Here is a 24,730-nt window from a genome sequence, read left to right as displayed (position 1 = left end):
AATTTGGAATTCTTTACAACAAAAACAAACATGGCGGCTTCTGCCTTGATTGTTCCTTTGAAGAGGAGGAAAGTGAATGCTGAAGAAGAATTTTGTGACGAATTTTTGAAACTTGAAGATGACCTTTGTAAAAAACTATCGCCGCTTGTGTTTTCTTCTCCAATAACGCATGTGTATAACCCGCTTGAATATGCCAGAGAAACACATGAAGATTATGTCAAGAGGTACTGCAAAGCTGGGCAAAAAGTGCTCTTTTTGGGAATGAATCCTGGTCCGTTTGGAATGGCTCAGAACGGGGTAAGCCTGTATGATGAGTAACTCGTCTGTTAACTAGTAAGTGCAGCACTTTTCCCGTGAAAGAAATTCTATGAAGCCGAAATTTGATCAACAAGCCTGTTCCCAGAGCAAAGCTCCCCTAAAGGTCTAGAATCTCATCATGCAATATTTTCTCGTGATAGATATCTGTTGAGCAATTCTCCATTCGAGCTGCTTAAAATATTTTAATAGAATTTTTGATACATAACTTCCTCTAGCTGGTAAGTCTATTTTCTCAACACCTGTGTTGACGAGAATTGAAGGTTTTTAAGATCTTTTTCTCCTTTTTAATAAAGGAGACTTCTCCTTTTTAATAAAGGAGACTGGTAACTTGTGCTGGAAACCAACAAATCAATCATATTTCAATATATATTGCAAGGAGAAGTAAGTATATGTAATAAAGTTTAACAAATTAACTTAACGCATCAAAGAAAGACGTTAGGATCTCCTCAACAAGGAAGTCAATCTTGTAAAATTGCCTTGTAGGAGAGATGCTTTTCATATGCAGATTAGCCTTAAATTTAACATGTCAACCTCCTTCAATATCAAGGTCTTTCATTCATCTTTGTCCTTGCTATCTTTAAATAATCATTCTTGTGATAAAGGTGTTTTGATGACAAGAAAATGTTGAACACTCTGTAAAAGTTTGTCTTCAACAAATAAAGGAAAAGGTCATTTATTTGACATCAAAAGAGTATTGTGCAGAGTGATAAACAGCTAAAAAGATTGTTGAAATTATTTTGCTTTCATTAACTCCTGTTTATTTGTTAGGTACCTTTTGGAGATACCAAACATGTCGTAAACTGGCTTAAAATAAAAGGTAGTGTGGAGAAACCAGTTCAAGAGCATCCTAAAAGACTTATACATGGACTTGACTGCACAAGAGCAGAAGTCAGTGGTAGCCGACTTTGGGGTTTCTTTCAAGAACACTGCAAATCACCAGAGACATTTTTTGCCAATTGTTTTATTCACAATTATTGCCCACTGGTGTTTATGAAATCAAGTGGTAAGAATGTTACACCTCCTCAGCTGCCCAAGAAAGAGAGAGAGACTTTATTGGAGCTCTGTGATAAATCTCTGGCAGATGTTGTGAAGTTGATGGGAGTAAAAATTGTTGTTGGTGTTGGGAAATTTGCAGAGGAAAGAGCTCAGAAGGCTTTAAAAGACAGTAATGTTGAAATATATTCAATCATGCATCCCAGTCCAGCAAGCCCTGCTGCAAATAGCGGTTGGAACAATATTGCTTTAACAAAACTCACAGACCTTGATCTCATGTGCTACATCAAAAATGAACATTTAAATCCAGTATTGTCCTGATGATAAACCCTCTGGTTAATATTCACTGTAAACTATCATATTTTGATAAACTTTGATCCATCAGAAAGATGATTGGTACAACGAATGATACATTCTGTATATAGTTTGAAACAATTACAATTTTTTTACCTACTTATCTTTCTGCCTACTTGATTAAAAGAAGCTAAATGTTCACAGTATTTTTAATTAGTCTACATACATGTAATAAGTTCAGTTGTTGTGCCTAGAAATAGACTACCCAACCAACAGGATCCACCTTAACCTTTTCACTCCCAGATCAACTAAGTTACTCTTCTTACTGTTTGCCATACAATTCTTATGAAGTTAGTTTAGCAAATTTAGCATTAGATCAACTAACCATTTGCTAACTGATGTTTTTCTTTATTTTTATCACTTGTCTGCTTGATATTGTATTGATATTGTATTGATATTGTATTGATATCGTATTGATATTGTATTGATATTGTATTGATATTGTAAGGAGAAATTGTCTTGGTCACTCACTGGAATTAAACAGTTACAGGCTTTTGATTTTAATTCATTTTAAGGCCAAAAGGAAATTAAGCACAATGGCAGATTACAAAGTGAAGTTGAGTAACACCATGCAATCCCCAGATTACAACCAACCACTCAACAGGAAATTACTCTTATGCAAACTTTGACAAAAATATTACCAATTCCAGTTGGTTGAGGGTAATGGACCATTATCTAAAGCTTATGCGTCATATCAGGGAAAAATGGGTGGGGGGGGGGGGTGCAAAAGATTTTAAATCTGGAGTTCCCATCTATTTCCATGGCCCCCATTGATGAACAAACCTGCTTTGAGTCACTCTCTCTGATAACACCTTTACCACGTCAGTTCTAAGATGATAAACAACTTTTGGCTTTGATCTGTCAAACTCTTCCCCTCATTTTGTTAAGAGTCAGTCATTATCACTGACAACAGTCCTTTTCAGGACTGCTTGCTCCTGAAGGAGTATACAACACAACTCAACTGATACTCCAAGATTCAAACCAGCAACTTTACAGAAAGTAATCAAACATGTTGTGGTTTTTCACCTTACTTTATTTTTTTCCTATGAAACTCAATAAAACCGCAAATTTTGTGACTACAGAAGAATATACTTCCTATTCTACTTGTTATTCACAAAATAATATCTTTTATGAATACTTTTTCCATTGAAACTACTATAACTCAGCCAATAAAAGATCCATTAGGGCAATATTAATAATGCTTCTCTCTTCTTGTATAATTTCATACACTTTGTTACCCTAAGATCATGGAATTTTTAGCGGGGAGGTTGAGTGACTAATGGTAGCAGGAAATAAATGCTAAAAAGCATAAAACAAAGACTAAGCTGCAAACAGTTTCTCAAGTATAACTTTTTATAACTGTAGTTGAAGATGGAATACTACCTGGAAGCAAAAAGTTCCTAAAAATTTTTAAAACTTAAAATTTGATTCATAGTCATTATATTAAAATTTTACTTTTCTAAAAACAAAAAATTACAAAAGTACCATGAAATAATTACCTGTAATGCTAATTAATTTAGTTCTAGTCAAATGATGGGTTACATTCAAATCAAAGGTGTTGATACAAACATATAAAATTAAATATAAATTTAATAATTTCACACATAAGAGAAACTGTACAGTGACATTAAAAGCAATTTGAAATCTCTTTTCTGTTGAAAAGAAGCCTTATCCTTGAATATCTCCTCTCCTAATCCATGATCCAACATAACACAGGCTTCAAAGTTGCTTGTAAAAGAGCATGCGTAGAATCTCATTTGTTGACATTGAATGTGCCCACGACCTTTTTAGTACAAATTTCATGAGTTAATAATTTAATTCCCTTCTCTGGTCATTTCATTAGGTAGTAATTTTATCTTAAAATATATTTACATTAGAATGCTGCTTTGTCTCTCCTTTCAAAGCTTCTTCTGATTCATTTACTCTGTCATTTGTATGAGAAATAATATCTGTGAACTTTTTTGCAAAGTGGGCAAATTTTTGTGCATATGAAGGAACTACAATTGGGTCTACTGTGGATTGATGCAGTCTTTGACCCATGTAAGTAGCTAGGCTCCTAACTAAAATAACCATAATAGTTATTACTATAATAAGTGCAATATATTATTCAATCAGTAATTATTTCTTTCATTTAAATTATGTGTAAAACCTTTGTGATTTACTTTGCTGAACTTATATTTTTCAAATCTTTGTGTTATCTGTTAACATCACCTCTCCATATGTTATATATAAGAGCTTTTAATCATAATATTTACCAGTACACTATACTTTTCCTTATGACACAATGTTGGACAACTCTTAATTAAAACTGCAGACTTACAAACTGAGTGATTCTAATAAAAATTTATTACTACTGCTTAATTATCTAAAAGCATTGCTAGAGTAACTAGTTTTCAAGTAGTGAGGCCAATTATTTAAAGAATGAGTTCCAACTAAATCTTGTGAATTTGGTAATAAACTGAGAAACTTTACTGCCTTATTGTATTCATCAGGAATCTTCTACACATTTGATTGCCCTAACTTCAGGTGCTATGGGTGCCTCCACCATTAGTTTCACTCCAAACCATTTGCTCTGAACCTAAAAAAGAAAAATATGAAATAAAGAGGTTCACTTCCATCTTGACTCAGCTCTCTGGGATGATGCATCCTCAAGAAAGACTTGGGAGAGAAAACCTCTCACAATGGCCTCTTATCCTAACCCTGGGTAGGGTAGAGGAGGTATTTCTTTCTAGACATAAAATACTGGGGAACTGTGAGTAGGGAGGAATGAAGACTAAGCCCAGGGGAAAATAAATTAGAAATAAAGCCCATGGAACCTGATGCTAACCTATTCCCAGGAAATACACTGAGAAAAATACACCCAAATGTCATTTTCACATTGTTTGAGGTTTGGAATATAACTGGGTGAAAACATCTTGGATGTTATGGAAAAACTTGGGGATTGAGAGGAAATAACCTTTAGAAATTGTTATAACAAATCAGCAAATAGGTAGGAGTTTAATTTACCAAAAAAATTAAAAATTGCAAAATCTCACATAGGAAATTGCATAATTTATGAAAGCTCTAGTTTTAAAAGAACTGTACCTTCTCAAAATGCTCTGCTCTGAGTTCTGAGTATTCAATCAATATCTGCCGAAGTTCTACTTCTTTCCGCCAATCAAAGTGAGCAAGCTCAGAAGACAAGTCTTTACAAAGAAACTCAAGGTTTGTTTTAGCATCTGCACAGTTTGAGTTTGCCTGAAAAAGTTGGAAAATATTTTATCAAGACCAAAAAAAACACAAAATGATCAGAAAGAAGTAAGTATACATACAAATATTTATGTTTACTTAATATTATCAAGATTTATGTAAATGTTTCATTGCCATTTTAATGACTCAGCAGCAGAAGTAACAAGCTCTTGAATTCATCTTGTAAAAATGATGAAATAAATAAAATAAATAATATATCCACCCATTGTGGCCTGTATTCTCTAAAAACTATTTACATACAACTTGTAACCATTGTTTTACCTCTGCCCATTTATGTGTCTGACTGGCATGATCAGGGTTGTCCTCATCTGAACCAGGATTCTGAAGTATAAAGCAAACAAATATGAACACTGGCTATCTTGTTAACTTGAACTAAGTGATTTAACTAGTAAACCAATGACACAGAGTTGGAACTGGGAGAAAAGTATTTAGTTAGGGCGTAATTTTGCACATTGACAGTGGATTGCTATTGATACATAAATTCTTGAAGGCAACCTCCACTCATGGGATAAATTGTCATTAATTCATCAAGAAAGATGTTTCAAGCTAGTATTTGTTAGCATAAATGGGAGTAAGGTATTTAGAATGAGACAAATTTGAACCAGATGTCACCTATATTCAGGTAAAATTTCTTGTACATGTTGACACTGTAAATTGGGGACTTTTGTAAACAAAATAACTATTGTTTGAGATAATAGTTGTAATCTATGTTGTCACACAATTGGTAGATTCAAATATTTCTTGTTTTTGTTTTCTACTGTTTTCATTCATTCTGGTGGTTGTTTCTCACTTGTTCCGACAAATGTCAAATCACAAAACATTTTTGTCAGGTTGATAGCAACTTGATCCAACAGAAGAAGCTTCCTTTAAGAAAAATTTAGCTATTCACCACCTACCTTCATCTGTTCATAATTTCTGACTTCTTCTTTCCAATGTAAAAACATCTCTACAGCAGTCTGCACTCTTTGAAGAAGGACCTTAACACAATGATATCAAACAACGTATAATTAATGATAATTGGGCTAAGCTGGTGTTCAATCAATACAGAACTGGGGTAGCAGTCATATCTTGAGTCACAAGGGTGCATAAGATCCATGAAATCAATTGACCTTTTTACACCCTAACATCAGTATCCACATTCTTCATACTCTATATTCTTCATATCTGTACATTTCTTGCAGTTCTGACACAGAGAAATTTTTAACAATCAAGAGCCTCTTAACCCCTTTACTGCCTATGTGAATCAGGATTCTAAGCTGAACCTCTTCCCTAATAACCATTTAGTGAAATCAAGTCAAAAAAGAGCCACCAGAAAGAAACTTGAAGTCTCTAGGCAAAATAGAAGAATATGTGCAATAATACATATAATATTTCATGCAAATGTTTATCCCAAAGTACTTTCCTACCCATCACAGCACCCAAAAAAGCTCTACCAGGTGATGCTGGTTACTTGTTTTAATATTTTTTTCGGAAAAAGCCCGAGCAAAAAAAATCATATTTGGTGCTAGTTACCTAGTAATATGATAAAATTTCATGAATACTTTTTGGTACTTTTTTTAAGTCCCATGAGTGACCAAGAACAGAATTTCTCCTTACAATATCAATACAACATCAAGCAGACAAGTGATGAAAATAAAGAAAAATATTAATTTGGAGATAATTAGTTGATCCAATACCAAATTCTCCAAACTAACATGAAAATAATTATATGGCAAATGGTAAGGAGAATAATTAATGAGATCTTAGGAGTTAAAGGGTTAAGTTATCAAAACAGGCGATTAGAGAGAAGGAAGTATTACATACAGTTTGTAAAAACTCAAAAGGGAAAAAAGTAAACTGCCTGAGGCTCATGAAAATACAAGTGGAAAACTGTGGAAACTGATTCAGAAATGAAATACACACACACCTCAGCACTCTTGACATAATGGTGAACACTTCTCAGGTCATTTACAATCAGTTTTTCTTCTGCAGTTTCCTAGTCAGAGTTATCAACAAATCAGTTAGTTCCCTCTACAGATACTCTGTTATGCATTTATAGCTTGTTGAACAACACTTCATTTCCACAATCCCCCTTGGGGACAAATAAGCCATTGGCTAAGACATCAAACATCCAGTCATAAAAGGGAAATAAAAAACAAGTCCTCAGTCCACCAATCAGTCATTCAGCCATTCATTCCTTCATTCACTGATTCATAATGTCAGTCATTGATCAATCCAGGATAAAGAACAGCATAAATTCTACGAAAATATAATTCCTTTATTTTCCACTTACTCTGTTATTCTCCAATTCAATGCAGATTTTACTGAGAGCCTCAGTAGCAACCTGGAAAATAAAGTAAGAGCAAACTAAGGTTATTCAGAAATTAGCTCACAGTAATTATAATTTTGACAAAGTCTAAACTTCATCATATTTAAAGTCTAATATGAAGAAATTCAGAACAACTCAAGAATTTGAATAACATTCAATTATTTCTCTCACTGATTGAGTTTACTGACAATAATGATAATAGTACCTTTAAATATGTTTCTGCAGGTTCAAATTCTGCCAAAGATTTAAACCAAACCCCAGGGCCATCTAAAAATGAAGAACATTTACAAAAAATATCTGTGAGGGCAGAGTTTCACAAGATGCAGCAGTAAATCCTTTAACTCCCATAAGTGACCAAGACAGAATTTCTCCATACAGTATCAGCACAATATCAAGCAGACAAGTGATGAGAATAAAGAAAAATTTCAATAGGGGATTAGCTGCTTATCCAATACCAAATTCTCAAGAAATTGGTATTGGTATCACAAGAATTGCATGATGGACAGTTAGGAGAATAACTAAATAAATGAGATCTTGGAAGTGAAAGGGTTGACAACATTTGAGGATAGTGGCTAAATGTTGTTCTTGTGGGTTCAAATCCTGTACAAGCCTGAATTTTTTTCAGGCCTTATTTCAACAACTAGTTCAGCAGTGTTCATAACTGCTAGGATCAATTCTATATTTGTTTCTTCAACCACAGTGCACACGTGATTTTCATATGTTTACAGCCATTATTCACCACTTTGAAGGTTTATTTGGATCCAACATAAAGACCAGCTCCGACCTGGGTTGTTAGCCCAGTTGGTAGAGCACTGCACCAGTATCACAGAGGTCATGGGTTCACATCCTGTATGGGCCTGAGCTTTTTTCAGGCCTTATTTCAACTATTAGTTCAGTAGTGTTCATAACTGCAAGGATCAATTCTATATTCATACCTACTGTGTTCTTGTTTAGACTATCCTCAAGGTGTGTGATCAAACCATCAAGATTTTCTGCAAACTTTTCCAAGTATCTCTATTGTGAAAATTAATACAACAACATTGAAGCTCAGATTTGTATTTATACAACACATTAAGTTCTCAATATTCTTCCAAATACAGGAGGCATCTCTAATCAGACCAGAAAAAGGGTCTTGGAGACATTAACAAGGCTTGCACTATTTTGAAGTTAGAAATTTCAATGACTTCCATTACCTTTACCAATAACATTTTGAAATTTTTCATGACCTCTGATCAAAAGGGTCTAGGATTGTATATTCTTCTGTCAGTAATGACTCTTTATAAAACAACACAGCTATGAAGCTACTTGCATCAATCTGTTTCATTATCAAACAGAATTAGATCCAATTCTGATTTAGTAATTGATTGAATTTTGACTAATAATTTACTGGATAAATAATTACTCATAAAATTATAACAACCTGACATTTGATCACAGGAGCATTCTGGTCACATGGTTCCTGTTTCAAAGTCTTCTCAGCCACATTGTTGACTTTTTTCTTTTTCTTATCTAGTTCCTCTCTTGCTTTCTGTACATCCTGAAAGTGATTTATAAAACATCATCATCAACTGGGAAAGAGTTTCTGAACATTTAATACCGGCATAAACTTGTTCAGAAAAGACATACTAAAAAATTATGCCCTGTGACATCGGGTCATACACTGTACATGTGTGATGTCTTTTTCTGAAGCATGTGGCAACTGAAGATATTCCTACTTCTCCTGGTTGGAATGCAAGTCCAACATTCACATTATTCACCCACATTTAGTCAATGTTACCTCTAACAGTTTGCTGTTTCCCACTTGTACTCCAGAGAGGAGAAAAGCACATGAAGTGCAACAGTATCTTGTCTAACATAACAACACTTATGAGCTGCCAAGACTCTAACCTGAACCTTATGATATGCAGGGAAGTATTCTAAACAATAAGGGACTGACTCTCTGACAATGACCTGCTTTAGAAAAATGAATTTCAAAACATTTGTCTTACCTGACCCTCACCAGTTAAAAACAGGTTCAGAAGATGATGTTTTCTCAAAATCTGGAAAGAAAAATGGACATAGTGTTAAGGAGAAGACACCTTTTTTCTGTGTTAATTTCTACAAAAAACATACAGTTTGTATATAAATTTTCTTACCTTATGGGCACAAATTCGTGACAGAAATCTTTGACCCTCTCTCATTTTTCCTAAAAATTAACAATTCAGAGGGTTATTAAGTGAGGATGGCCTCAAAATGCAATAAAATTCTGATTTTTCGATGTGAATCTCAAGACAGAAATCTGTATTGCACATTTTACCATTTCACAAACCACTGGCCCTTGTTTGACAGTAGCAAATGTGTTTTAATCTTTAATATGAAAAAAAATTTCACAAAGTTCCAAATTTCTCCAATCCTTACTTTAGTCCTCTATATCTTTCATATCATCTCTAATATCAGTTACTATCAATTAAACTTCATGTAAGCCTGGGGGGGGGGGGGGTTACAAAAACAATTGATTGATGTACAAGTTCTCAACTGAATGGGAATTTAGCATTTGCTAATGTGAGGATAAAACTGAAACTCCCTGAAATTCCAGCAGTTTGTTTCTCAATTTCTCTTGCCTATTCCTCTTGTAGCTTTGCTGCTGGTTTTTGCAATTCACCCACCTTAAACTCTCACACAGCATATGGTTAGATGTACTAGATATTTGACCATGATTGAAAATTGTATACTAGACCCAATATTGTCATTTACCATGTAACGATGAATGTGACACCATTGGAGGTACTATTCTCTCTGGACAAGCTTCCTCCAGTGCTGACTGAAGCCATTCAAAATCACCTTCACTGCGATAAACCTCATAGTCAGAGAACTTATAGTCCTCATGAGTAGTCTGCAAATACATTGTCATTATGAAAATATTTTAATGTAAATTTTAATTATTATAACAATTGAAGATGAATTGTTAAAATCTCTCTTTAGGACCCCTACTTTATTCCCCCCCCCCCCCAAAAAAAAAAAATCTGTAACTCAGACAGAGTTACAGATTTTCTCTTTTCTCTCTGCACTGATTGCCATAAATTTTAATTTTTAGAGCTGAAAATTGTTTCATGTCAATTAGTATCCCTCACTATGTATATTACGGAGAAATTTTTAAAATGACATAATTATCATTTAATATTTTTTTGTCACTTGTTCTTGCATACTGCTGATCAACATTGTTGATAGAGTCAAAGAAATAACCTGTACTTTTTGTAGCAGTCAGTCAGTAATCCTCTACAACTATCAATGAAATAAATCCAGATTCCTTACCTTTGTTACCACTTTAAAGGTGGTATTTTTCTCATCAGTCTCTGAACAGGTCACTGTAACTCGAAGCATGTCTGTTCCTGGAGTTGTTGGACTAAAATAGACCAATCAAATCATTGATAATGGATCATAATTGATCATAAACTCATGAAAACCACTCACAGAAAATGATCTTAAAATGAAGCTCCTGAATAACATGTATAGCTCAGCCATTTTTGCATAAAACCTTGACAGCCTCTGATGATACTTTCCAATGATGACTACTGATAAGTAGATACACTACATTCATTTTCTTGCTAATTAATCTAATTTTTGATAGATATGACCCTCTACACTTACGTTGTAGGTCGTTTGTCTGTATCTTTTGATGAGCAAACCTTAGAATGAGAAGCCAGGTCACCCACCCTGTAAGGTCAGATAAAAAAAATCTCAACTACTCAGCAAGCTGCATTTTCAGTAATAGAGGTGAAGAAGAAACCACAGAATACTTCCCACAACTAGAAGAAAAATAACCTCAGCCAAAAAAATCTGGTCATGGAATTTTGTGCAGTAGCCATAGAATTCTACAATCCCTTAATTATAATATACATCCTAAGCAATAGATAACACTCTAGTTCAAAGGTCCAGGACAAAGATGATGAGCATCTTTAATTTTAATTGTTCAGGCCCTTTTAGAAAGTGCTCATAGAACATATTGCAGTACCTCATTTTTTCATGGCAGAGAGCACAAGAAAGCATTAAGTCATCTGATGAACTTTCAGATCTGGTCTGTAATAAGAGGAAACAAAAAATTTTTTTCAGTCAGTAGACTGAAATAACAGTTATGAACATTCCTGGTAACTATGATAGAAGCTCAGTGAATGACAAGCATCCTAAAAAGAAAACTGAGAGCTATAAGCAATTTGCTGAGAATCAAGCAGTTGCACCATGAAAAATGTTTGTCTGAAAGGGTTAAGTACTGAATGTAGCGAACAGATCTCTAGCAGCCATCAGTAAAAGAAAAACTGGATATTTCAGCTTAATCATTAGGTGAGGTAAACTGTATCTACTGCATTCAAACTACTTTAAATCTGAAAATTTGGTTCTATCAACTAAGTTGTTAACGTAAATAGGCCACCAATAAGAGTTTAGCCCTTCATCAGAGTAAGGCCTTATCAAATTTTGTGGGCGTTCATGAGTTATCAATTAACAAATAGATTCCAAGTTGCCATGCATCTGTTCAGTAATAGATCACAGATGATGTCAAAATGTGGCAAGAACAAAAAAGTAGCACTGATGTTCTTACCACATTTTGATGCCGTCTTACTGAACAGACGCACGGCAACTTGGAATCTATTTGTTTTATATCATAAAGAATTTAAAAAAAGTTTTAATGATGATGTCATCTATACGTCTGTCCTCCAATAGATCATGAGTGAGAGCCAATCAGAACGCGTGCATAACTGAGCTTATTATATAAAACAAAATAGAAACCTTTTGTATTAATCCATTTGCCTGTGATTTTGTCTCCTTTTGAATAATCTTCTCCAGAAGTTTTATCTGCAACATTATCATCATGAAATAATTAATTATCAGTATCCATAATGTAATTTCAGTCCAACTTAGCAGCTCAACAGCCAGAAAGAATGTAAAAAAGATCAAAACAGGATATAGAAGGACTGTCAGTGGTAATACATGAAACCCAAGGGATATAGTGGCATTGTGTGGACGGCCAAGTACAACTGAACCACTCCTGACTATTCATTCTCCCTTCTGGCTGCCACACATTTCCTTGTAAATCAGTTAAGAGAATTTGGTCATTGATAAAGATGACCACTTCTACATGATAAGTTTAAGTATTCTCACCACCTGTTTGCTGGATAATGTATAGACATTATCAGGAGAAGTTACATGTTAATCAGCTCTAGGAGTTCAAATGTTCAGTAAAAATGGAAGTCGTCACCAGGGTAATGAGAACGATTGTGGTTTGGATTTTAAAAATGTCATTCATGACCTTTACAGACATCCCTCCTAAAAACCACAGTCAAGAGGACAATCACCCTACACAAATGAAATATCAATGTGTGTTCAAACTATACCGCTGATTTATTGCCAGACTTGTTTATCTGACTCTTAATGTCTTCTACTTGCTTTTGATATTGACGGCTTCTCTTCTGCTCCTGAAATGGATAGAAAGTGCAAAATATGAGAAGCTACTTACAATAAGTAATTACACTGGCTGACAGGATGTGGCAAAGGGACAGAGAATTAACTCTTTCACTCCCATAATCTACGAACTAATTCTTCTAACAAATACCTTACATTTCTATGGCTAGCCTTTAATATAAGATTTGGTGTCATATCCTCTATTTAAATATATAGTATTACAAGATTTTCATAAAGATCACTCTTGGAAAGTACGGGGCTATCTATTGTCAGTCATGGCTGCTGTTTTTCTTAATTTTTTAAAATTATTTATTGCATCCTTTGAAATTGAAAGGTTAAATAGTTTTTGACAGAGCCGTCTATAATAATCTCAAGGGTAATTAATCTCAAGTGCCGATTAGGACCAAGGAAAATATCACCAGGAGCCTATGAGAACTCAAACTAAAAACAAATGAGCCGCCTGAAGTACAGGAAAAAGGAAGTGACCAAGTCGTGATCTGTTTTTGATTTGCATCTGCTTGTTAGAAGGTGGTGCAAAGTTTCCTGACTGATCACAGAGTGAAGGAAACCAACACCCATGCCATCCTGCTTTGCTTCTGACACTCAAAAGAAAAATGCTCCAACTACCTCAATTAAAGATTCCTGTGCAATTGCTAGTTCCTCCTTGGTTGAAACCATTGTTTCTCCAACTGCATAATACCTGAAAAAAGTGAATCATTATCAAAAGGGAAATCACAGATAACTTCAAGTTTTCTAGCTCAAACAAAATCTCATGGTGAACAGAAACTAAAGCAAAGATCAAACAAAATAAAAAAATTGCACAAAATCATTTTTGTCATTCAAGCTCCAGCTATGGTTGCTGCTCACTTCCTTATTTGATGAACAAAAGGATTTTCTAAAAAATCAACAAGGTAAAAGGTAAAATTGAATCTCTAATATATGGACTGTCCTTCTTTTGAGTAGCTTTAGTTTATGTTTCATATGAAAATCAGTGAGTGTCAACTCTTACAAGCAATATTTTTATCAAATAACAAATACATCAAACACTGAATGGAAGAAATTAAATGCATCAGTATAGTTAGTGACTTAGTGACTATTGAGAATCCCTTTGATCAAAGTTACAAGTTAGGGAACTTGTTTACAAAAAGAGGGTAGTATGTGATTACCAGACTGAGTATGTTTAAGAGTGCTACATGTTGCTGCACAGCTATTAAAAGGTGCTGTGTATTGATCATGCCTTAGGGCTGGACAAGAAATATGAACTATACACAATTTATTAAATGGCAAGGTAGTCCTCAGGTAAATCCATGCATTCTAGTTGGTCTTACTTGGTCAGAATTTTGCCATGCAGACCGTTTCCAAAGAAACATTCATTAGCCATGTACTTCAATTCACAAAAGTAGCAAATTCAGAATAAACAAGTTTGGTCCAAGTCTCATATAATAAACTACTTAGTAATCTTGCTTGCTTAAGCCATACTGGGGAATATTGGCCCTTGGTTATCTTTGTACAGACCATACTGAGCTTGGTTCAAACTGCCATGACCTCACACCAATACTCCCCAGTACACCCCTTGTACTTGGTTAAAAAGAAGTTATTATTCCATCAGGTACACCACCTTACAGATAAAAAACTGTTGTTCATTTAGTGATTGTGTTTTTTTTTTACTCGACGAAAACAAAACAAATAGAAAAGCTATTAATGATAACCAACATGAACAATTAATTAGCCTTTTACAGAAATATCAGAATAAACATTTAATAACACCCAAATCTTAACTATAGACACATGAAAAACATAACAAAACAAATGTCATTAGTGCAAAAGAAATTATTGACCCTCTTTCTGTAAACAGTCACCCTTTCAATGCTGTTAGGGTGAACACATTTATAATTTATTCTAATTATTTATTAATCACTCATTACATTTCAATACATTTAAGTACATAAAATTCACACTATCAGCAAAGGTGAGCTTTTTGTTATTAGCTTTTGGTCTCAACATAAGAAGAAAAAAATCTAAGTTAGCATAACCCAGGACCACAAGCCAAGGTTAAATGAAAGACACATTGTTAACCACAAATGGCCTAAAACGTATGCGTAACTGTTCTGTAGCTCCAATTTTAAGTGGTTTTCAGAGATTTCTTACTGTTGTAACAGCTGATGAACAAGCTGTAAATTGTGCTTGTACTCTTGAGCAGACCTTCAAAATCAATAGCAATGTTAGGGCATCTAATTGTATTTATCAAAAGAGGGTACCCAAAAAATCACCTATAAGCTAAACAGTTCTGTCTCTCATTCAATCAGAAAATCTAAAGGCAAATAATCTATTGACTTAATTCTCAATTACTAAATTGTTTGAAAACCAGTGTTTGATGGTGTAGTTTCATTTTCTATATCATAACATATCATTAATTTAACCCTTGGCTCCCTGACATCAGTATGGATATTCTCCAAACTACTCCCTACATTCCTTAGGGTTCTAACAAGGAGAATTTGTTAAACAATCAAGAGCTTTTTTAGTTGGTGATCATTTCCTTTATTCTCACAAACTTAGTGTTTGATTTAAAGGTGATGTTGCAAGAAGAAATTAGATGTGAGTCACTCTTGAGGATTGAAGGGTTAATTATTGGCTCTTGTTTGAAATTAGGTGCACAGGTAGAGTCTGAATGAGACACATAAAACTGACCATAGACCCCTGGACTGTTGCTAATGTCACTGACTGTCATTTGGACAACCTAAATGATGACTACTTCTTAGATTGTTGAAACATCAGCCATTACTGCTGACAACAGTCCTTCCCAGGACTGCCTTCCTTAAGATGATCAGACAACACAATCAACTGATTCCAGTTCATTGCATTTAGTTAGAATTAGTGCAAGCACAAATTTTATTTTCTATCGTTGTAACAAGGCTGGCCAGGAATGGAGGGTTAGAAATCTACTAATTTGTCCTTGTACTGAAAACTTCTTCTGATATTCCATCAATTACAATTGTACAGCTTTTAGTTACACAAGTCATTAAACTTTTAAAAGCATTGTCTAGTATTGTCAACACTCAGATATAAAAGGCACTTATAAAGGTTACAAAAAATCAAGATTTTTCTCAATCATTCCTTTATTTATCTGTTAGTCAATAAGAACAATTATCATTATCCATTTAGCAAACTAAGCGTAGGTCAGATTTAGATATAATTTCATTAGTGATTAAGTTCATTATCTGAAGATATGATAAATCTCAAGTTCTCATTTGGCTTGAAAATTAGTAATATATTAATTTCGTTAATAAAACAATTTACGATCCAGTAATGAAATTCAGTACCTATCTAAAGTAGGAAGATTCCTGTTTCACCCACCCCCCCCCCCACCCCATTGATTTAGCTTAATACAAGCCACAGACCTTTTACTCTCTACCTCTCTCCTACAAAGTTCTCTTTGCATCTTGATACAGTTTTAGCAGCAGTCATACTGAATCTCATGACAAATAGTTTTCAGTAAAATAAATATCACATATTCTGGAAAAATCTTAAAATAGATTAACCCTTTAACTCCCGTGAGTGACCAAGACAGATTTTCTCATTTCTATATCTATACAATATCATGTAGACATATGATGAGAATCAAAAAAATATCAATTATGGTATTACTAACTGATCCAATACCAAATTCTCCACACTAACATGATGAGAATTGTTTGGCAGATGGTAAGGAGAATTGCTGTTGAGATCTTGGGAGTTAAAGGGTTAAATAGTATTAAACACTTTTAAAAGGCATGTGGAGAGTCCTTCGGATACTCACCTTTCATGAAGGGTGGCATTTTCTTTGTAAGCCTCATCAAGTTTTCTTTTTAGTTGTTCAACTTCTTCTGCCAAACCATCTCTCTCAGTTCTGAGCTGGAGAATTACATTTCAAATATAGCAATTAGAGATCAGAACTTATAACAGATAGAAATTGGAACAGGATTTTTAAAACAAACCATCAACGGATAGGGTAGAACTTGAATCTAGATGTAGATTTTAATGCTGTTTTAAAGGAGACAGCTTTAATCTAAGAGATCAGGAATCCCTTGCAGGAAAAGGAGAGACAAAGAAACTCAAAGAATATTTGGCACAAAAAATTCTGGTTCTGGGTACGAAGCTAAAAATTCATTCCATTCTATTGAAAATATAATGACCGGGGAAATAAATGATTTTTTAAGTAAACAGCAAAATAGGTGGTTACAGGAAGCTTGATCTCAACTCTATCAAGACTACAAATTTCACTAATAGGAAGTTCTTGTTGTTCTAAACTAAAAATGATCTAGGTCAAGGGACACTGAAAAATATTTAACTCTTGGAACCTCTCATGCACCTCAAGTCAAGCTAAACACCTTCTTCAAGACACTCAGTCAGATCACCATACTTTACACAAATACTTGTAGGTTTTTATAATAAAACAACCGTCTTAATTTCTTACATGCATAAGTCTAAGGGAGGCTCGGTGATATTTACGTCTCATATTATCTTAAGTTCACGTGTTTTTCTTGTGAATAAAGGATTCAAGCAAAACATTAAAGCCACACCAACAATGGATTTATTACTAATTCATATCCTATGAATTTACGATCACCTTTTTCAATTAATTCATGACAAACATTTCGTGGAGACATCAAACTTCAACTAGATTGGGAATTTTTAGTCTAAAGTTATCTTATCTGTATTGAAGTTATATTATCTATCGGCATGATCTATCATGAGAAATAAAAATCGTTTCTAAGTTGACCGTTACGTCAAAGAATTATTCATGAACGACACAGATACAAATTCTTCACACGAGATCGAATGTTTTGCACATCCGATTTGGAAACTGACCCATTTGGGGAATCCGTATTGAAATAATTGAAATTATTTTGATGGTCAACTTAGCTTCTGTCCTTCATGCACCAGTTAAGCAATAACATTATCGAGAAAGAGACATGCGAAAGATGCGTGTCTTCAAAAGTCGATCGCAAGAACTTTAGAATGCAAAAAGGTGAGTTTACCTCGAAAATGTTGTCATGACTTGCTTCATCATGATCACCGCTGGAAACCAGGCAATTTTCTTCTTTGCGTGAAGACATTCCTTCGTTCTCTTGAACGTCCATCTCAATTATATAGTCCACCGGCACAATACCACGCTCAACAGTCAGGTATTCCTTCGTCTTGAGCAGCGGATTGTGTCTCCAAACCGTCCTCTCAACATTGACCCAATAGTTGTCGCGGCGACTCAGAAATGTGAATATTTCACCTATTCGAAAAGACAGAGGATTTGCACCATCGCTGTAACATGTATCTGCTGCTGTAAAATCTCTCAAGGCCTGCAACAGGCGAGATTGTCGATTATTTTTCTTTCGAGAGGCAAATTTTGAGCTCATTCTATCTCGCAAATTGCGATTATTTTAGTCATATATTTAGGATCTCAGTGAAAGAACGGCAACAACAAATTCCTTCCAGAAATAGAACCGAAAAAAACAGTGTACTTCGAAAAAACCACAGAGTCTCATATTTTCAAGCTACTGTCTATATTGGCCAAAATTGTAAACAGAAAAAAGTCAAGGGATTAAAAATACTCACCTCTCAGACAATCTCAAGGTCTTTACTCATTTCCCTTGAGGAAACTACCCACAATGCCGTTGCATAACCGGAAATTCCATCACAAGTAGTAACCGGAACTGGCTATAGTGGTTGCTGTCCTGACCTCTGTCAGGCCTCTATAGTTGACCTCTTCCATTCGTTGTGTGTGCTATTTGTCGCGGCTACCGACTGATTGTAGATAATAGAGAAAGGAATTCCCCGTCGTACTCAAGTGGTTTTTAGGATGTGCGCCGTCTGATTGAACGAGGATCATATTTCCCCTGGTTTTTAAGCGCGCGCGGAGACTGACTACTTCTCCTAAGAACGGGTAATTCCTTAATGGTTTTGATGAAAAAAGAACATATTTCAAAAGTATAATGAAAGAGCTCGAGAAAACAGTTACTTTGACAATCGTCTGCGTAATTATGCAATCCCTTCTACCTCGCCAAGGAGGATGGTCCGCAATATCCCTGAACAATTTTTAATTAATTCGCTTATCAATGCCCTAGCAAAAGCAGATATTAGCTTATCAAAAAACATCTCAGTTCATTGGTGTTCCAGTTTGTTGCCTCTAAGAGAGAGAAGACCTACATAGGAGACCTGGGCCAAGTTAAGAATGTTTACCATGACGTCACGTTTGTATGTCAAAAAAGATCCGCAAGCATAAGTTCATATCACAACATGGCGGACGAAAATCTCAAGGGGGATTCCACAGAAAATTCGACGGGATCTGAGAATCCTGACAATCAAGAGTACTACGAATGCGTTAGAAAACTCTTGAGGCCTGTGGAAAATAGATGGCAGTACATTCAGAGTGTTCTTTTGTGGCAAAAACCATCGCACTCGTTGAGCTATTTCATTGCGATGACAATTCTTGTCGGGTAAGTTGTTGGGTAAGAAAAGAATTATTTGTTATTGTGATGTGCTGATCGAATGGCATGTCGCTTCACAGGATCATGGCAAGTGGGAAATTCCGTCTGGTACTACTGCTTATAATATTAATGGCGTCATCACTTTTGATGGAAGATATCAGATGTAAGGTGTGGCAATGTGTACAAGGTACGTCATAACACTTCGTTACAGGTAGTCCTGATAATTTGAATCTCTCTGTAATTTGGATGGTCTTCATTTGCATAAAACTTGGATCCAATCAATAATTATTTTGTATGATTTTCTCCATGACACAGGTAGATTTGATGCTCTTACTGATGAAGACAGGTAAGTGTTATTTAAAGAACAACAAGGAAGCTTCAAATTTTGCGTTTTCGTTCTATAAATCTCGAGTTTTAAGTTTGTTTTATAATGTTTTGATATCCCGAAGGACTGTTTAGAACTTCCAAATGGCTTACCCCAAATTGGATCTATTATCTATTTATGTTCCACCTGTAATGAGATAAACAAATGTACTATGAACTGATGAACATCGACTAACTTTGTCCCTTAGTCGTCAAATCACGCTATCTTTCCCTCGTCTTTGTGAAAGACTCGCTGCGATTTGGAGTTGCTTCGCTGCTTGGCGTGAAAAATTGAACAAATTAAAGGCTGAAAGCACATACAAGGTATGTCATCGATTTTCCCAATTTTATATCGATATTTTCTGTTATTTTTTCTCCCTAATTTAAGATCAGTATTAATTTCTTTTTCATTTTGAATTGACATTGATATTAATATTATGGTAATGACTATCTTGTTTTTCAGTACTATGCCGTTCTTTTTGGACTTTTATTGGTAGTGGTGTTTGCTTACCAGTACTTGCCCCTGCTGCCAATATTTTATATGCAAGGTGAAGTTTTTTAATTTTTATCTTGGTAAGGTTTTGTAGATGAGAAAGATTGTCATATTAATTTATGATAGATGAGGAATGAAGGTAATGGACAAATATAAAACCTTAAAAACTGGTAATTTATGATTGTAATAAATTGTTGCTTTGGTGATCATTACTTTTATTGACAACACAGAGGATAAACTAACTTTGTTACTTTAATTCCATCTCAGGGGGTACTACTGGCTCATTCTCAAATATTCTTAAGTCACATTTTAAAACAATCTTTTGGTTGTTCAATGTATGAAGCATATATGACATCTTAGGGAAAGGTTTCTCAATGACCCTATACTATTCTGAAACAAAGCCAAAGTCCTGAAGGCAATCCATCCAAAAAAATGTATGCATAATAAGGTATGGGGTTGTGTGGAAATCTTTCCATATCTGTTGTAATTAGGGATTCAAACTGATATCAATGTGGCTGATATGAAGTTGCTTGGGAAGTGGAGATTTGTGTGTTGTGGGGACTGTTTTCTACCAGTTTAAATGATATTAAAAAAAAAAAAAACTAAGAACATTTTTCTCCCTTCTTTTTTACATTTTAGCTTGTGCACTGTACTTTTGGCCCATCATTAAGTACAATGGAATACACATAATAATAAAAAAGGCATTGGAGCCATTTTACCGACCATTTGTAGTCCAATGGCAAAATACCAGGACAAAGCGAACAAGGGATGCTGTAACAACAGGTCTGACTAATGAATAATGAAAATTCACATTTTTAATGCACCAACTTGTTCATCATTTCGGGGTATTGTGGTATATCAAAAACCACAGAACCTTCTTTCATCTCCATGAAAACTGAAAACTTGGAATTAACTAACTCAAAAGTAGATAACCACCAAGAATAATGTTTGGAAACCAATTGATGCTGATTGAAAGTTGTCCAAGTTGTTTGGAAAATTCACGTTTTCAAAAGAAGGATTCACCTAAGGCTGCAACATATGCTAAACCAGAAAACCATACAATTTGAATGGACAAACGAAAAAAAATAAGATCAAAGATGCTCAAAACCAAAAAAGCCTGTGCATACTCTGTTTTCATTGTCATAATGGTGCATTTTTTAGTTTTTTTGATCATTTCACTCCCAAGATCTCATTAATAATTCTCTTCACTATCTGTTATACCATTCTTTAAAAGTTAGTTCAGAGAATTTGTTACTAGATCAGTGAATAATCCCCTAATTAATATTTTTCTTTGTTCTCATAACATGTCTGCTTGATATAAATTGTAAGGAGATATTCTGTCTTGGTCACTCCTGGGAGTTAAAGGTTTAAAACTGATTTAGTTAGTGTAATAATTCTTCCAAGGAACTAAAGGAGAAATGCCAGCTGACAGTGACGATGAGTTTGCGAAGGATTTCAGTCCAGTTGCTGATGATGCAGTGGTCAATGAAGATAAATTTGTCCCTTCACAAGATGAAGATTTCAGGGAATCAGAACCTTCTTCCTCAGCACCACCTGTGGAGGTTAAACTCCTGGAAGGATTTATTTCATCAGCTGTAACTCAAGGCCTGAGTTCTATTACAAGCAGAAAAGACAGCCTGGAAACACAAGGTAGTGTACACAGATTGGATCCAAGATGGCTCTTTAAATTTAATCAAGTCTTCCAAGGGTTATTATTTTGGTATGGAAAAGAGCTTTTGATGATGAGAAATGGGGTAGATTTAAATTTAGTTAACTTCAAAAAATTGGCTGTTTGAGAGTCCTGCCAATCAATGTGGTATGCATGTAGGTAGGTGTTCCTTTTAAAATGCATTTATTTGTTAGGTATACATGTCTAGGTAAATCCAGCAAAATAATAAATTCTGGTAAATTTGTAGCGTATATACTTCAAAATTTATATTTTATATGGTCACTTCCATTAATTAAAAATGCTATCATTCTTCTACACTTTTTTTGGAATAATTTTTCTTTTGTGCTTTTTTCCCAAGAAATTTCTGCACAAGATACTCCAGAATCTGAAGTTGGAAGCCAAAGCTTAAACAGCTCTACTGTGTTTGTTGATAATCTACAATTTTCATCAATAAGTCAGTTTGGGGATACTTTAGAGTTGGAGGAAGGTGAGTTAATGAGGGGACTAGAATTTCCAGACATTGAAAGAGACTCAGAATCTGACACTGAGGCTGTTCAACCAGCTGGGAAATCACAGGTGGACAGTGAGCCAACACATTCAAAACAAATGGAAGAGGCAAAGGATTCTAAAGAACAAGTTAACCAACAGATATCAGAAACACTTGAGAGCACCATGAAAGAGAGTATATCTTCAGATGTGTCGGATTATGAGATGTTGGACCCATCAGAAGCTGAAGGCATGATTCCAACTGATCAAACAGACAGTGGCAATTCCAGTCGACTGGGATCTGCGACTGACTATGTTGGAAAGTGGTTGGGGTATTGATATGATGTGTCATTTCAAAATATTCTGTACTTGAAAGATTTCTTGAGTCTGTGTAATTTTTAAATTCTGTCAAGTTAGTATGCATTTTATGCTTCCTATGGAGTCTACAGCTGTTTGATCTTTTTGTCAGTTGTGAAACAGATTAAACAAAGTTGAGAGCATGGGCAACTTCCTTTGTGCATGAAAATCTCAATGGCAATATGACTCATCTTACCAGATTATACTTTCAGAATTTGGGCTCGGCTGTCTCCATTGCTTGTGGGGTGCTGTAGCTGGAAATAGCCAATTTTTGCCATGTGGCATTCATGTTTATAAGTTGTATGATGCATTTTCTTTTCTTGTAAGATTTGTCTAGAAAACTTTTTTCTACACCTGAGAGCTCAGAAAAGCACAATCTCTCATGGGAATGTAATGGTTAAAAAGCTATAATACCTTGTCTTTGCAGTTTTTATTAGGAAATGAAGATACCTGTAGAAATGCTATGCAAAGTTTTAGCCCTTGTCGTAGTTTTTAGAAAAATCTTAATTTGAAGTTTTTGGAGTTTGGAGTGTACTGCATATTTTTTTCCATTTGAGAATTGAGCTTACCAAAATTTAGGTGTGACAGGCTTGTGAATCAGCCCATGTTTGAGAGAAGTGCCTTTGCAGTCCACCAGAGACTGGAGTGAAGAGGAACTTGAGAGGGTGATGAAGTTAAGCCTACTAAAATGACAAAATAATAGCATATTCGACATGAAATTTGATAGACAGTCAGTTAAGTTTTATTCAATTATTAGTGATTGCAAATGCTTCTTAGTATTAATTTTTATTGAGGTAATCAATGGCAAGTTTGGAAATTTGAGTGATCCAATAGCCTTTGGTGCCACTTTGTTTGGTTTAGAACAGAAATTGCTTAAGCTGTATTTGTTGTGAAGGTCTTTTCTTTAAAGAAAGCAAGACTTAAAAGGATGGCTTTCTAGAAACCATAGCTCTAACAGGTATTATTTATTCAATATTCCAGCCATCATGCATAGTGTAACACTTGGTCTGGAACCAATTGGGTGTTGTTCAATTTTAGGGGATAAAAGGAAGTTTCCTTGTTTTGCTTGTAAATTAAATTAATTTTATCACTTGTGTAGTCATAATGCCTAAGGAATGAGGTTTTTATTAATATAATGTTCTATAAATATGCATGTGAGATAATAAATGGCAGTATCAGCTTATTAGATAGTGACACAATAAAAGCTGGTCTTTGAAGTTAAGTTTTCAGTTTCATGAAAATTGAAATGTCAGTTTTTGACAGGAAGCCTTTGCTTTTAATAAAAAATAGCATGTATGTAGGCCATCATAGGAGTGGCAGAGCATGCGTGTCTCTGCTCACTGGAAGATTTTTGACAAGGTGGGGAGAGGTCTGCTTTAGGTCTGGCACTAATAATGAGTCACTTGAGGCCCCTTGCAGACCTATTGGTATTGACTAAGAGCAAGATCTAGGCACTGGTTAGTATCCAGCCAACTTGACTGAACAAGCCTAGTTAATACAGGAGTTTTGTTTTAAAATACATGACAAGATTGAAATGATGGTGCCAATTGCGAATGAATCCATTTCACTCATTCTTGACTGATGTCAGAATGTGTTTTGCAACTTCCAACTATTGTAAATAGCATACATTGTTCTTTTGTTGAAACCCATCATAATTTTAAATTATACTTGTAGATTCCAGAGATGTCTACATCCTTGAAGAGACAGAGAGCAAATAATCAGGCAAGGGGAAGGGAAAACAAACTCTACCTTCCAGCTGAAGCTGCTGAGTTTCCTCCCTCTTACTTGCCTATTTGCCCATAGGTGTCTGAGGATCAGGTGTCCCTGACAACTAGCAGAGTCAACCATGTGTTTATACCAACTGTTTAAACTTTGCAAGAATTTAAACCAAAGCTGTGTTGTTTGAAAGGGGGTTAATGTTAATCTAGGATTAAAAGTCAGCTTTAATTTCTCAAGTAGAGAAGTGTGTATTAAGAGCTCAGGTTTTGTTGGGGTTTATCTCAATATGACTTGCAACTAAAAGGAGAAAATAAAAAAGAAAACTCCTTTACAAAGCTATTAACTTGAATTAAAATTTACACTAATCCCAGGTTTGGTTAATCATGTTTTGAACAACCTGGCCCAGGGCAAATCTCATGTCATAAAATTCTTTCCAGAAGAAAATGGTTGGTCCCCAGGGGAAATCTTAACTTTACAACATAAATACAGAACAACGAAAGCGTTACTGCTTTCTTCCTGTTTGCCAA

General features: G+C 34.8%; 3 protein-coding genes across 8 annotated transcripts; 2 read left to right on the top strand and 1 right to left on the bottom strand.

Annotated features, from left to right (window-relative positions):
- Positions 1–21: 21 nt before the first annotated feature.
- Positions 22–2,157, top strand: LOC113675888 (single-strand selective monofunctional uracil DNA glycosylase). Its single transcript, XM_027192490.2, has 2 exons — positions 22–297; positions 1,087–2,157. The coding sequence occupies exons 1-2, from the start codon at positions 31–33 to the stop codon at positions 1,630–1,632; spliced, it is 813 nt and encodes a 270-aa protein (XP_027048291.2). The 5' UTR covers positions 22–30; the 3' UTR covers positions 1,633–2,157.
- Positions 2,158–2,680: 523 nt separating this feature from the next.
- On the bottom strand, positions 2,681–18,909 carry LOC113675870 (uncharacterized). 6 transcript variants are annotated; one of them, XM_089182859.1, is made up of 22 exons: positions 18,245–18,375; positions 17,674–17,918; positions 16,452–16,546; positions 14,804–14,857; positions 13,283–13,355; positions 12,589–12,669; positions 11,984–12,049; positions 11,214–11,278; positions 10,850–10,915; positions 10,514–10,604; positions 9,956–10,094; positions 9,358–9,407; positions 9,211–9,261; positions 8,643–8,759; positions 8,158–8,236; positions 7,428–7,489; positions 7,187–7,237; positions 6,821–6,889; positions 5,811–5,891; positions 5,176–5,235; positions 4,750–4,902; positions 2,681–4,243 (listed from the first exon to the last, which is right to left on the bottom strand). In XM_089182859.1, exons 2-22 carry the CDS (start codon positions 17,773–17,775, stop codon positions 4,154–4,156), a joined length of 1,695 nt encoding a protein of 564 aa, XP_089038985.1. In that variant the 5' UTR covers positions 17,776–17,918; positions 18,245–18,375; the 3' UTR covers positions 2,681–4,153. The 6 variants fall into 6 exon arrangements, with proteins under 6 accessions (XP_089038985.1, XP_089038984.1, XP_089038987.1 ...); XM_089182858.1 differs by having other exon boundaries at positions 17,674–17,988; positions 18,245–18,297; XM_089182861.1 differs by lacking the exon at positions 14,804–14,857 and having other exon boundaries at positions 18,245–18,909.
- On the top strand, positions 18,890–24,573 carry LOC113675902 (uncharacterized). The gene is made up of 8 exons (XM_027192507.2): positions 18,890–19,125; positions 19,197–19,303; positions 19,432–19,462; positions 19,689–19,803; positions 19,943–20,027; positions 20,612–20,755; positions 21,377–21,622; positions 22,000–24,573. The coding sequence occupies exons 1-8, from the start codon at positions 18,926–18,928 to the stop codon at positions 22,464–22,466; spliced, it is 1,395 nt and encodes a 464-aa protein (XP_027048308.2). The 5' UTR covers positions 18,890–18,925; the 3' UTR covers positions 22,467–24,573.
- The last annotated feature ends 157 nt before the right edge of the window (positions 24,574–24,730 follow it).

Source organism: Pocillopora damicornis, chromosome 9 (assembly GCF_964200805.1).
Source record: "Pocillopora damicornis chromosome 9, jaPocDami1.2, whole genome shotgun sequence".
Taxonomy (NCBI): domain Eukaryota; kingdom Metazoa; phylum Cnidaria; class Anthozoa; order Scleractinia; family Pocilloporidae; genus Pocillopora; species Pocillopora damicornis.
Note: the sequence above shows the minus strand (reverse complement) of the source record. Positions and strands in the feature narration are given on the sequence as shown.